The sequence below is a fragment of the Danio aesculapii genome, chromosome 11, assembly GCF_903798145.1.
Source record: "Danio aesculapii chromosome 11, fDanAes4.1, whole genome shotgun sequence".
NCBI lineage: Eukaryota > Metazoa > Chordata > Actinopteri > Cypriniformes > Danionidae > Danio > Danio aesculapii.
The window spans coordinates 10,959,207-10,973,870 of record NC_079445.1 but is presented as its reverse complement, the minus strand read 5'-3'; the positions used below and the strand labels follow the sequence as shown (position 1 = coordinate 10,973,870).

The 14,664-nt window shown below is 36.1% G+C and overlaps 1 protein-coding gene across 1 annotated transcript in view; it reads right to left on the bottom strand.

The window, feature by feature from the left end:
- The window catches only part of nwd1 (NACHT and WD repeat domain containing 1), a 51,961-nt gene that overhangs the window by 17,083 nt on the left and 20,214 nt on the right, over positions 1-14,664 (bottom strand). Inside the window, exons 11-13 of the mRNA XM_056467714.1 lie at positions 14,140-14,262; positions 3,455-3,657; positions 38-298 (exon numbers count right to left, since the gene is read on the bottom strand). Of these exons, the coding sequence (XP_056323689.1) occupies positions 38-298; positions 3,455-3,657; positions 14,140-14,262 (587 nt within the window). The remainder of the gene's footprint in view (positions 1-37; positions 299-3,454; positions 3,658-14,139; positions 14,263-14,664) is intronic.

The window sequence follows — 14,664 nt, the reverse complement described above, 5'->3', positions numbered from 1 at the left end:
GCCTGGACATTTTTCTGAAACAAGGTAGCATACATACCGAATGTAGACGGCTTTCCCCAAAAGCAATGAGTATCTTGGAGTGTTTGGTGAGTGTGAGACAGCAGGTGATGTTATTGTGTCCAGCAGAGTAGGGAAGGAGGGTCTGGGAGTTCTGAGTGCCGGTGTATATATCATAAAAACAGAGTATCGCCTCACTGCATATGCATGCTATTTCATCTTCCACAATGCCAAGAACAGAACAAATCCTTGCGGTCAGCTCAAACAGAGGCTCTGCAGTGTCCAAATCCCAAGCTTTGACCTACACATGAAAGGATGGAAAAGGAAATCAGAACATATAATATGACAACATTCGTTATGTTACAATAATGAAAAGTCCACCAAGTCTGCCTTTATTTGATCAAAAATACTGTAAAACCTGGAATGCTGTGGACTAGTATTACACTCTTAAAAGATTTTTTGCTGTGTATGCTAGTAAATTGATAAAAATTTTACTTGAACAGAGATATTAACCTTTTATAATAATGACTTGACATGTCATGAATGTGAATGAGATTTTATGCATGCTTATAATAACTGTCAAATAGGACCCTATCATACACCTGGCAAAATAATAAGGGGCAAGACGTGTTTGGTGCGATTTGTTGCTATTTATAGATCAGCACAACTGTAAAATTCATTTGCACCACTTTGTGGTGAACTGCATTAGACTGTGCCATTGACCAACTAAAAACAAGTCTAAAGTCCAACGCAGAGTGCATTAGTTATGTGTCTATGTGGGCCCAAATGCTTACACATTGCCTAATGCACACTGGATGTACAGCAATACACCAATATCTTTACATATGAAAAAAAAAATTAAAGGATTAAAATTATTCTTTTGTACATAAATATAAAAAACCCCTACCTCCATGCCTTCTTCACCTCGGGGGTCTTTTTTCAGTGAATTTATGATAATTTGCATTTGTATATTGTTACTATTATTATTGTGAGTATCATTTATTATATGCATATTAATATTTGTTTTAATAAAAAACAGTTTAGATTTGTTCACCTGTCGGGTTTTGGAGACGTATGCATCACTATATGGGGCATAAGAATAAGACGTGTTTGGATCTGTCTCAGTTTTTTGACCACACTTCGTTATTATTGTTCATTTATTTATTTGCTGGAAATAAGAACTGAATTTAGAAATATTTTTTTTAAAACAAATCTTTGCGCTTAAACTAAATTAAACATGTAGGCTAATGGATGTCTTCGGTTGTCTGCGTACAACACCGTTTCCTTACTCCACGTTAATAAAAAAGGAATACAGTAAAGAGTAAAAGTAAAATGAAGAGAAAGTAGAGGCTAAATGGAGGAGGCTTGTTCTTCATCTTTGCACTGCAGATGGTCTGATTAACTGTTTTCTCGCTAGTAAAGCATTCAGTTTTTACACTTACAAAGTCTGCTATGTAAATAGCAAATGTGCCATGGTGCAGCGCAACTGACTTAAGAGGAATGGGAGATGAAACTCTGATTGGTTTAATGCACGTATGCTCAAAACACACCCATAACTCTTAAGAGAATAAGCACAACCCTGTTAGACCATGCACCATGGTGCAGACTGTATTTTGCCATCCTTAAAATAGCAAAAGTAGATTTATTGATTTTGCATTATGCACTTTAGACTTTGCGTGTAGATCGTTCAAAGAGAGCCCTAAGTGTCATTCACTTAGTTATTATGACATTTTAAATGCAAAGATGACGTTGTTTGTTATGACAACTTGACAAACAAATACATCACAAGCCATTTTTGTATTTGTCATGACTTGACAATTATTAAGATAGCAAAACTTGTCATGAAGCCATTTGTAAATTTGACAGAAATTTTATAGCAGCACCATTATTATTTTTTTAAACCTCAACTACAGTAGTACAAGCTGAAATTGTCATTAAATATTGATAATGCTCTTAAAATGATTTGACAGAGTAATGACAGTTTTAATGAGACATTTTAGTGACAAGTTTGTTCCACTGAAAAAGTGATCAGAAAAATAAGCATGGCACAATTATAATGCCTCATGACAATCATGTTTATGACTGATTTATGACAAGATATGTTGTTTTGGTAATGTCAAGGCATGACAAATATTAGAACTGGTTGAGATGTATTTGTTTACATAAAGTGGTCATAACAGGTCACAACTTAAGTGTGAACTGTTGCTTCAAAGGAACACTTCACATTTTTATTTATTTATTTTAAATAGGCTTGTTTTACAAAGACCCAAAGTCTTTTACAAAGTGAAAACTCAGAGTATATTAACCCTGAAATGGGAGAAACTCTGGGTTTTCAGTTTCAAAATGGCAGGTTTGTCAAACTGGAGAAAGCAGAGCAAGCCAAGCCTGTTTCTGAAAGAGAGGTAACTTTAACTCAGAGTCAGTTACAGTGGAAACTTACTCTGTGAACCTAACCTGGTCAGAAGCAGGTTTTATTCTCTAAACTCTGAGTTTGTGTTGGTCTCATTCCCTTTTTTAAAGACGAAGCGGTATTTCTCGCCTTAGCCTTACTGTTTCACCCAACTATTTTTATGCACATTTTGGATATGCGCATAAAAAGGTTGGTTGATGGAAACGCCAAGATGCACACAACTTTTAGGCATAAAAAACATGTGCATAACTGAGTAGGATATACTTTTTATTCAATAAGAAAATATGTGCATAAACAACGATGGAAACACTTTTACTGAACAAATTTGACTATGTATATTAAAAAAGATTTGTTATAATAGATCATATGATGATAAAAATGTGTGTGAATGGACAAATTTAGGCTGAGCACATTGTAAAACATCTGAAATGTTGTTTTGGTCATTCTAAAACACCTTAACCGTTTCAGTATTAATGTTATTATATTATTGATGACCTCCAGAGCTGGAGCATGTCAAGAGTGCCTGTGTTCTGTGTCTCACGCCTTCAAACGCCACTGCATGTTCATTGCATGTCAGCATTGTCTTCTGCGGTGCAAGTCATTTATTAAACAAAGAAAAGATTCACGCAGCTTCTCCTACCGCAGCAAATTCAAAATGTTTTAAATAGTCACTTAAGTGCTAAAATGTGCTGTCCATGTATGTGGACACTCAAGCCCTAAGAGGTTAAAGGATTCTGCTTTGAAACTACTCAAAGGTCTCCCTGGTTTTTGTCACTTCTTTAAATTCACAACAGTAGCTTAGCATAAATCATTGAATTGGATTAGACCGTTAGCATTTTGCTCTTAAGATTCTGTAGTTATCTTGACCACCTTTGAAGGAAAATGAACGAATGCTAAGCTAACCTAAGCTAAGCTAAAAGTGCACCTGCCAGACCCGGAGATCGGCTAAATGGATTTTAAAAATGGTACAACTCAGCTGTTTAACTGAAGAGAAAAAGAAGTGGTGTTACTTTAAGGAGGAAAAAGTACTGAATTTATTTGTCATACTTGGCTGCTTGGGTTGGTTATGATGATCTTCCTTTCTTCAATCATATGGATGTGTGTAGGGCTGTGTGTTTGGACAGAAACGGCATCAGTGATGCAGAAAAGCTGCTGTCCACTTATCATACACCATTTTCTCAGAGTCCCATCGAGCCCAGTAGACAGACAGTTATTGGCTTTGTCCATCAGCTTCAAGCACAGCACCCCAGCTACAAACAGAAGTAATTAAGGATCAAGCAAAAAGATAGATATTCACATACTTGAATGGTGTTCGCCCTAGAGCATACATTGCGTCATATTGTACTATTTTGTGACATGCGTTTATGTTCACTGGAATGTTGCTTTGCATAAAATAAAATGATTAACAGCTCATTGATTATTTATTTATGAATTTAAACTTTCACAAACCTGTATTTAACCAAAGAAATGGACCAGTTCACAGATGAAGCACGAGAGCTGCTCTCCGTAAAGGACTCATTCTACACTGCAAATTTTAGACAGTAAATTTAACTACCTTAGAGTTAAAATTAACACTCCCTCAGAGTTTATATGGGAACCACAATAAAAGTGTTAAAATAACACTTTGAAAGAGTTAACATTATAAACACTCAGAGAGTGTTAATTAACAAAGTCTAAAGCTGTGTTCACACCAGAGGCGGGAGACGCGTCAAGTGCGAATGATTTACATGTTAAGTGAATGCAAAGACGCGAATAGACATCCTGCGGTGTGGCGCGAATTGCGCGAATGGCACAAATTGCGCGGCGCGAATTGAGCGTTTGCCGCATTTTGCGCGTTTGACGTGCTTATCGCGTGAACGCTCGAGTTCAAAAATCTAAACTTCAGCAGACATTTGCACAGCGTTAACCAGTCAGGAGCTTGCTCTTGTGGGGGCGTGATTATGACGTAACGCCTGTTGTTGGTGTCCCGGGGGAAAATCCTCCTGCCTACACCTACAACAGTTCATCAAACTGGGCTTGGCTCAGTCAGAGGCACAGCTGAAAGCTTCCATCATCCAGGTTAAGTTTCTGGAGGAGTTTATGAGCTCACAGAGCTGGATGCACCTCTTTAAGGATCTAGTTCACTCAGACACTGCTCCAAACAACTCGACACTGTTTTTCAGCCTTCATAAAGCACATAAACAGCTATTTTCTCAATAAAATCCATGTTAGCCATTTAGCAAAGAAGCTACAGTCACCGGGCAGACAGAAGCCCTGCCCATGACGCGAATCCGCGTCTGTTTTGAAATGAATTTGACGTGCGAATGAAGCGAGTAAACTCAGATGTTCACGCATCTATTTACGTGTGAAAAGCGCGATTTATCCACACATTCTGCATCTGTTGTGAACACAGCATTATAGTGTAAAATATCTGTTAAATTTAGGGAAAAATACCGGCAGCTGTGGTTGCCAGTAATCTACTCTTTTTAACTATTTACATTCGTAAATTCAATCTACAGAATATTTCTGTTAAAGATTAATTTAACAGTTTGTATTTTTCATCAAACACATTTAACCGTTAAATCCCAGAGCAAAATCCTCACTACAGAGGGTTGAACATTCAGGCAGTGATGAAGTTAATGAGATAATTAAGTGTCTAATTAAAGGAGGATTGAGAATTATTGATGAACAATTGTTAACAAGCAGAATCACTGAAGGAAAGAAAAACAAATAAACCCAGCCAAACCAAAGATGAAATCAACAGAAAATAAAACTCTAAATAAAATAATAATTAATAAAAATAAAACAAATTACACAATAAAAATGTTATTTCTCAACATCTTAGCAGAGGATCATTAAGCAACACAAACATCAGGAGCTTCACTTATTACTGACCTTTGACTTTATTTCTCATATGTCATGTGAACAAAAGCTCTTAATGAAATTTCTGTTGTTCATTTGAAGTCACCATGATGGAGGTCAGCATCTGCTTTAGTTGGGCTCTTCAACTTCTTAACATAAAACTAGCTTTTATTTTGGCTGCTATATTTAATTACACTGATGTCTGATTAGATTAACTATGACTTTAAAGCCATCCTCACCTGTATGTGTTCTCATTAAATATCTTGCTAGTTATGTGTGAGAAATTAATAATATACATAAAAGTAACCACTGGAGCTTCAATGACTTTTGAATGAATGTATTTTTGGTTTAAATACACCATTCATAACGAGAATGTTTGAACTATGGCAGAACTTAAAAACACACAGACATCAACAATTAGCCTTTGAATCTCAATAATGGTGACAAACAAAAAATGAAATCTAATAAAAAAACAACCAAGAACAATACAAAACACTCTACTGAAATATTACCTCCCCAAAACAAAATAAAGGCAAAGAAAGAAATTTTAAGAACATAAAGCTGCATAATTTATTTATGCTGCAATGCGAGCTGGCAGCTTTGTACTATGTTGACACTCAGCATGCTTTGCGGCATGAACTATGCAGCTTTTTTCTTTTTAACAACCATGGTTGAGGTTCATATCCTGATTCTTAATGTCTGCGTGTCTTAATGTGCTTTTGGAGCTCAAAGGTCAACCCTGATCAAACACACCTGAATCAATTAATTAGTTCCTGAAGAGCACTTGATAAGTACAGGCAGGTGTGTTTGATCTGGGTTGCAACTGAAATCTGCAGGAAGGTAGATCTCCAGGAACAGGGTTGGCCCCCCTGGTTTAGAGCATGATACTCTAATTATTAATTTTATTATTTCCTTCCTAATTGTTTGTTGACCCTCCATATAGAGCAGCAGTATTGTCCCTAACAGTTTTAATAAAAAATATATTTGCAATTTTTTTTATGACTTAACTTATAAAACACCTGAAATTATATCTATAACAATTAAGCACATACAGTATATTTTCTCATTGCCTTTCTTGCTATAACTGATAAATTCTAGATACACACAGTTATAACAGCCAGAGAAACATTAAGATAGAAGAGTAAAGGTTCAAGAGCTCAACCAAAGCAGCCCCTGATCTCCATGATGGTGAGCTCAAATGAAACATATTCAATAAAAAATATAAACCTCTGTTCATTATCAAATATTCTTACAGAAATGAAGTCAAACTAATCAGTGAAGCTGGTAATGCTGTTATTTATTTGAGTTGTTTAATTCTGTTTTAATTCAGCTGGTTTGGTGTGAGGCGGTGTCTGTAGTTTTATTTTCATCACTTCAATTTCTTATTCCTTCAGTGATTGTGCTTGTTAACAGCAGGTGTTCATCAGTGTCTGAATTCAGTCACTTGTGGTCATTCACTCTGTCTAGTGGATTAAATTAATTGACTGATTTAGGGATTAGTGAATGAGGGTGTTTGGCGAGATTTTAGACACACTGATTAGTTTCTCGAAAACAAGGGTTATCTACAAAGGTAGATACATGTAAAACTATGGTCACACTGTGCTTTGTGTGTGCGAAATTATGTAGTGCGGCGCTGCGAAAAGGGGCGGGATTAAACAAGATGATTAGACATTAAAAAAAGCAAGCAATTGCTCCATGTTTTAAATTTCTGTCCAGAGAGGTCCTGTTTTAAACCTCGATTGGTTTCACACAGTCAAGTGATGCGATTTTGCAGGTCAGAGTTCACCAAGCTTGAACTTTGCACCGCAGCAACTTGCGAAACGCTGAGGGTTATTTTATATTTTATGTTTAACTCTAAAATTTCAACACTTTACTCTGAATTACCGCAACACTTAAAATTTAACACTAATGAATTTGCTGTGTAGTATTTTGAGTACATTTCTGTCACTTTTTCATTTAGTTTGCTTAATATACAACAAATGTATAATTTATTGTCAAATAAATCCATTATTAATATAAAATAATGATAGTTACGCTTTTTAAACCACAGAGTTCACAATAACAGATATTTTTCCACCATTTTGTGCTTTAGCTCAAGATGCTAACATCAAACCAGAGACCACATGGCATGTCTAAAGCCCCGGTCAGATCACATGATTTTTATTGTCGGTTACGAAAGTCACTATGTCAGATTAAGCGATTTTTTTAAATTATTTTTTTCTTGATAAAATCTTCAATTGTTGTGGGTAACAAATGTGCCAGACTACACATTCCTTCACGATCAGTCATCCCGTGACATCTACGAGAGTGTTATTTCCCAAAGCAGTCATGAACAATAACGTGTTGCTATAACACTATAATTTCTATATAATTGCTATAATTTCTTTTCATTTCATCTCAATCTCAACATTTCATCTCAATTTCAATCTCAAAAAACACTGATGCTGGCTGACAACTAATAACTACATTATTTAAAGGCATTCGTTATGACATGTATAGGATCAAACTTATATGTTTCCTTGTTAATATTAATATATTTTCTAATATTTAATATATTATCTAAATGTATATTTTTCTGCCAATGTTGCTATTAAACACTACCTTGCCTGAATATGAAATGAAAGCACATGAGCAGCTGTGAAGCAGTGAAGCATTAATAAAATCCTCATTTTCCACAGAGTGGAACAAATCATCATCGCACAGTTGGATGGGCACAAACAAAAATATAATTGTATGTTTTCTTGGAAATAATATCTTTTTGAAACGAATTTCATTTGCAATAATTTATATCTTAATTGTTATGTATTTTTCGTTGGTCAGTTAACTACTAGATAAAAAGAAATAACTAATAACCTTTGAGGTGAAGTGCTTCAGGAGAAGTCCGCTATACTGTATGCTTCAACACACAAGTTGCCTTGAGATTGTGTTGGTTTGTTAAATAAAATAATAATCTAGCCTAAATAAAATTCAAAGAAGTCTATATTAAACTGTTTTCACTATTAATAACACATTTGAATAAGCAGGACAGGCTTTTACAATGTATTATAACAAACTCTGTTGGAAGGATGAGAGCAGTGGTGCCTGCAGCCGTACGGCTGTACATTATGCGTACCAACCCTGAGAGGGAGTGAATTGATTACTAAACAGTACACACTACGATATATTGACAAAGCAAGAAAGAATAAGAATAAATAAAAGTGTTTATTTGTGTGTTTTAAAGTGTGTATGTACATGCATGGTGGGAGAAGAAAAAATACTTACTTGATTAAACGAATTAAATTGTTATTGACCGGTGCAACGGATGGTTTTGTCACTAACAGTGAAAACAGTTTAATATAGGCTTCTCTGAAACTGTGAATATTTCACTTTGATTTTATTTAGGCTAGATTATTATTTTATTTAACAAATCAGTTCATGTTTTGGCTCTGAAGCAAATAGTGGGCTGGTTTTGAAGCGCTTCACCTCAGATGTTATTTTTGTTTATCTTGTAGATAACTGACCAACCAAAATATATAAAAATTTGCCTAATTAATAATTTTATATTATATTATTATATTAATTATACATTATTATAATTAATCATTTAAATTATTATAATACAATGATGTGCTTTCATTTTATTGGTCTCACTCACGGCAATAAATAAATGTAGCCTTTGACAGCAAGCATCAGTGTTTTTTGAAATTGAAATAAGAAAGGGATGATGGGGCGGGGTGGTGCTGAATGTGCGTACCTTTGAATAAAATCCTGCAGGCGCCCCTGGATGAGAGAACACAGAAACTCGTTGTGAGAATGGAGATGTCTGCATATTTGAGCCAGTCTGTCAGATAAATTGCTTAAAACACTAATATTTTAGAGAAAGTAGTTAATGTTTGCATAACCAATGACTGGTCAAATCCACACACGAGCAACCCATAAGTAAATATGCAGTCTATTTTTTGATTACCTGACCGGCGCATTAACAGCAGCACCCACTGAGATAACCGAGAAATGATGTGCTCCTACTGGGCAGTGTCACACACGTGATGGAACTCGTCGTAAAGAATAAGAAAAAAAATTAATCATACTAGACTTTCTGCGATGGTGTCGAGAGGCGTCACAGGCATGGTATCGGTTGTCGTGAACTATGCCACATTACATAAAAAACGATTGAATCTTGTGTCACGACGCCTAATTGTCGTTTACGAATCTCTACGACACCCTACATCAAGAAAAATTGTGTCAAAATCGTGTGATCTGACCGGGGTTTAAAGTAGAATTTTATGTTTTTATTTGATCTATTTATTGTTTTTATAACATGAATGAGAAATGCACTGAAATATCACAATAACGGGTGGCGCAGTAGGTAGTGCTGTCGCCTCACAGCAAGAAGGTCACTGGTTCGAGCCTCAGCTGGGTCAGTTTCTGTGTGGAGTTTGCATGTTCTCCCTGCATTCGCGTGGGTTTCCCCGGGTGCTCCGGTTTCCCCCACTGTCCAAAGACATGTGGTACAGGTGAATTGGGTAGGTTAAATTGTCCGTAGTGTATGAGTGTGAATGAGTGTGTGGTTGTGTCCCAGAGATAGGTTGCGGCTGGAAGGGCATCCGCTGCGTAAAAACGTGCTGGATAAGTTGGCGGTTCATTCTGCTGTGGCGACCCCGGATTAATAAAGGGACTAAGCCGAAAAGAAAATGAATGAATGAATATCACAATAACAGTTCACAAATAATGAATCTACTATTGGTGTATCCTAAATATTAAGTACAAATGAATGAGAGTACAATAATGACAAGTCTCAATGCCTTCCAGAGTTTCCCGCAAAGGGAAGTGACATCACTTGAAGCAAATCACAAGCTTTTTCTATCATTATTTTACATATTGTTATGCCTTTATATAACTGATGTAACAGAGTTGACCAGAACATAAAAACAGACTCAAAAAGTGCATTATTATAAATTAAATTACAAATAACAAAAAAGGTCACACTTTATTTTGATGGTCCGTTTGTTGAATTTAAGTTACATTGGATCTACATGTCAGCTAATTCTCAATAGATTATAATTAGACTGTTAGGTTGGGGTTAGGGTTAGGGTATACTCACACTATGCTATCTGAACCGTGCCCAGGCCCGTTTCCCGGATCGTTTGAGAAGTGTGAGTGCTCTAACTCACTGCAAACCCATCACTGCACGACAGCTGCACCTTCAGCAATTCCTGCAGCACGAGGACTTTATGATTGTTTGTGAGCTTCTAAATTGGTTGATTTGTTCAGCGAATTATTTGACTGTGTCTGTGCATCCCAAACGACTAAAACAATATAACTAAAGAAATCTCCACTGTGCTCAGCGATAGTGCTTCTTACTGAACAGCGCATCATCGATGACTTAAGCGTGCTCAGGCCCAAGTGTAGTGAGAGTGTGGGCCGTCGGAGGAGACGGGAGGGCCGAACAAAGCAATTCAATTCAATTCAATTCAATTCAATTCAATTCACCTTTATTTGTATAGCGCTTTTACAATGTAGATTGTGTCAAAGCAGCTTCACATAAAAGATCATGGTAAATTGAAACAGTGTAGTTCAGTTTTCAGAGTTTAAGTTCAGTTCAGTTTAGCTCAGTTCAGTGTGGTTTAATAATCACTACTGAGAGTCCAAACACTGAAGAGCAAATCCATCGATCCATCGCAGCTTTACAGATCCCGAACCATGCAAACCAGTGGCGACAGCTGCTTCACAAATAACTTCACCAATTGGCGAAAGTGAAGAATTAAAAAACGTGTGAGTATGCCCTAAGGGTAGTGTAAGTTGACATGTACTTGCTAAGTTTCTTATAGTCAGTTCAATGTCTGTTGAAGGAGCAGTATCAACAGCTATTAAGGAGACAGTCTTCCAATACTCAAATGGACCATCAAAATAAAGTGTTACCTAAAAATATGTTTTATGCAAATGTCTATTTAACTTACGCACAAAAAGATGAAAATTACACTTAATTATTTGATGATAACTGAAGCTGAATGTAAGATTTAGGAGGCAGAGAATGTCAAAATTAGGTATAGAGTGAGTTAATATTTTCATGAAAAAAAAGTTCATGAATACACAAACAAACTGTTTAAATAACGGTTTTAGTTTACAGTTTTTATTTTATTTACAGATTAAAGTTTTATTTTGGCGATTCATAAATGTTCCCACAATCCTATAATCACATATAGAATGTGCAAGGCTACACAATATTCAACCCAGGCTCATTCTGACAATGTACCTCTACAGACGTTTCTGGAGACCGCGAAATACATCCCGGCAGCACATTTTCGCGAATACGCAAGAGGTCACTGTGTACACTTTATGAGATCTCAAATTTCCCTCGCGAGTCCCATTCGTGCCTGCTGTTCTCACGTAAACCCATCAGACGCCGCTGTTGACTGACTGACTGAACGATCGACTGACCCACCCTCCCCCTTCCGTAAACCCAACCAATTTTATCGATTGACCCGCACACCCACTTCCCTAAACCCAACCAATACGTTTCAAAAGCAATCCAAAACGAGAAAAGCCCTCGTACCATGTTTTCAGATTTTACCACATTCTCACCCTGCTATTTACTTGTCTATTAAATTTTTTGGATTCTGTTTTTGTCTGTTGTGACTTAAATTGATATATAACAGTCGTCATTATTGCTGCTAAAAGAAGAAGACAGAACATTGTCCTACCTGCTTTCTGGAACTGTTCTTCACCGGAATCGAACCCCATTGTCGTGGTCAAATCCTCTCTACCCGCACTAACAGGACAAACTTGCAGCCGAAATGCCGTCCAGGTTAGCGGCCAGCTGGTAAGCGCAAAAAGGATTGGCGTCACACCGCCCTGTAGCATTCGTTAAAAAAAAATGAAATGCGGCCGAATGTGCTTCTGGCTATGTAATTCACAGTCTCCAGAAACGTCTGTAGGGCTACGTTTTCAGAATGAGCCTGTGTTGACAATATTTCAAAAATATATATATTTTGTAGACAAATAATATTAAAAGATTTTCTGAACTTACACCAGTACTATTTTATTCCAATCTTTTAAAAAACAATAAAAAATAACATTTTGCAAAGAATACTTCATTTAATTAATAAATAATTAGGTAACACTTCATTTTGATGGTCCGTTTGAGCATTAGTAGACTGTCTGCTTAATATCTGTTGATACTGCTCCTTCAACAGACTTTTAACTGACTAAAAGAAACTTTGCAAGTACATGTCAACTTACACTAACACTAACTCTAACCCCAACCTAACAGACTACTTATGACCTAATGAGAATTCGTTGCAATGTAACTTAAATTCAACAAACGGACCATCAAAACAAAGTGTGACCAATAATTAATGATTTAATTTAAAAAAAAGTAGGATGGACAGAGTAGGACTCCACACTTTCGGTATAGATTTTGTTTCGAATTAAGACAGAGAAAGTAATAACAATAATAAAATTTATTTTAACGTGCTTTTCTAAGACCCAAAGCGCTTACAAAAAAGTAAAAACAACAAAGCACAGTAAAACAATAAAAAATAAAGCAAGAATAAAAGAGCTATCACAAATTAAAAACAGTCCTAAAAAGATCCTAAAACCTTCCTAAAACAGTCCAAGGAACCAGCATTCCTAATGTTAGTGGGAAGAGCATTCCACAGTTTGGGTGCACGGAAAGAGAACGCCCTACCTCCCATTGTGCTGAGTTTTCAGCGAGGCTGAAACAGCGCAGGACCCGAGGCAGATCGTAGACAGCGAGAGGCAGAGGAAATGAATATCAAGTCACAAATGTAACCTGGAGCTGAACCATGAACCGCTTTTTATGTTAAAATCAATGTCTTAAAATCAATACGAGACTTAACGGGCAGCTAGTGAAGCTGTTGGAGTACAGGAGTGATGTGAGACCGAGATGATGTATGTGTCAACAAACGCGCAGCAGAATGTTGGATGTATTGTAAAATCTTGAGAGAATTAGCTGGTAACCCTTCGAACAGAGAATTGCAAAAATCTAAGCGAGACGTGATAAAAGCATAGACAAGTCTTTCAGCATCAGGCCTCGAGAGGAAAGGACGTAAGCGGGAAGATGATGATAAAAGTCTGTTTTAGTTACATGTTCAAAATGAGGCTTCAGACTAAGCTGAGAGTCCAGGAGAACACCAAGATTATGCACCTGGGGAGATGGTGTGGAGACAGACCCATCAACTGTTAACTCAAGTTCACTACACCTCTTGTCTTGATGTTAGAAGGAGTGCCAACCAATAAAATCTTTGTTTTTAACTATTCAAGCTTTAATTTCAATTAAGCAAGCGTTAAGCGATGACATTGATGCTGATGAATTGGGAGAAGTGTTAATATAGATCTGTGTTTCAACGACATAACAATGATATCTTATCCCAAATTTTTTGCAGGATTTGACCAAGAGGCAACATATAATACTAAAGAGAAGTGGACCAAGTACTGACCATTGGGGGACACCATGACATAAGGAACAGTAGGCGATCTGTGACCCCCCTACATAGATAAACTGTGAACGTCCAGAAAGATAGGATTTAAACCAGTTCAGCACAATCCCATCCACACCAACCCAGTTGTGAAGTCTGTCCAAAAGTATGCTATAAGAAATTGTATCAAAAGCAGCGGTTAAGTCTAAAAGCACTAAAATACCACAAGCCCCCGAATTAGCAATCAAGAGAAGGTCATTAACGACATTAACTAAAGCAGTTTCCCTGCTATGTCCTGATCTAAAACCCGACTGAAATGCATTAAACAAAGAGTTTGCTTGCAGGTGTTATTGCAGTTGCCCCACGACCACCCGCTCAAGAACCTTCGCCAGAAAAGGTAGATCAGAAATCGAATTGTGAGAATTGTGTGCGCAACTTTTCTCTGAGCTGCGTCACCCTTGGTTTCAACAGTACCTTTATGTCCAGAAAGAGTGTGAAGAGGCTGCAGATTGTTTAGACTCCAGACTATGATCAGTCCGTCCTCTGAACCTGCTACTAACAGCTTCCTCTTTGAGCACAGAACAACAGCCTTCACCCCTACAATCAGCAAGAAAAAACAAACACATATTGCTACAAATTGACATTAAGCAGATTAGATTATTTTATTTAATGTATTTTTTGTATGTATATTTATTTATTTGTTTATTATATAATTATTTATCATTTTATGACACTGAGCAGATTTGCGAAAGCATGTTTGAAGAGATTTTTTCACAAAAACAAAATAACAATAATAAAATAATAACATAATGAATAAATATATATATATATATATATATATATATATATATATATATATATATATATATATATATATATATATATATATATATATAAATATATATATATATATATATATATATATATATATATATATATATATATATATATGTGTTTTTATTTACATATGTATTTTTATTATATTATATTTATTAATTA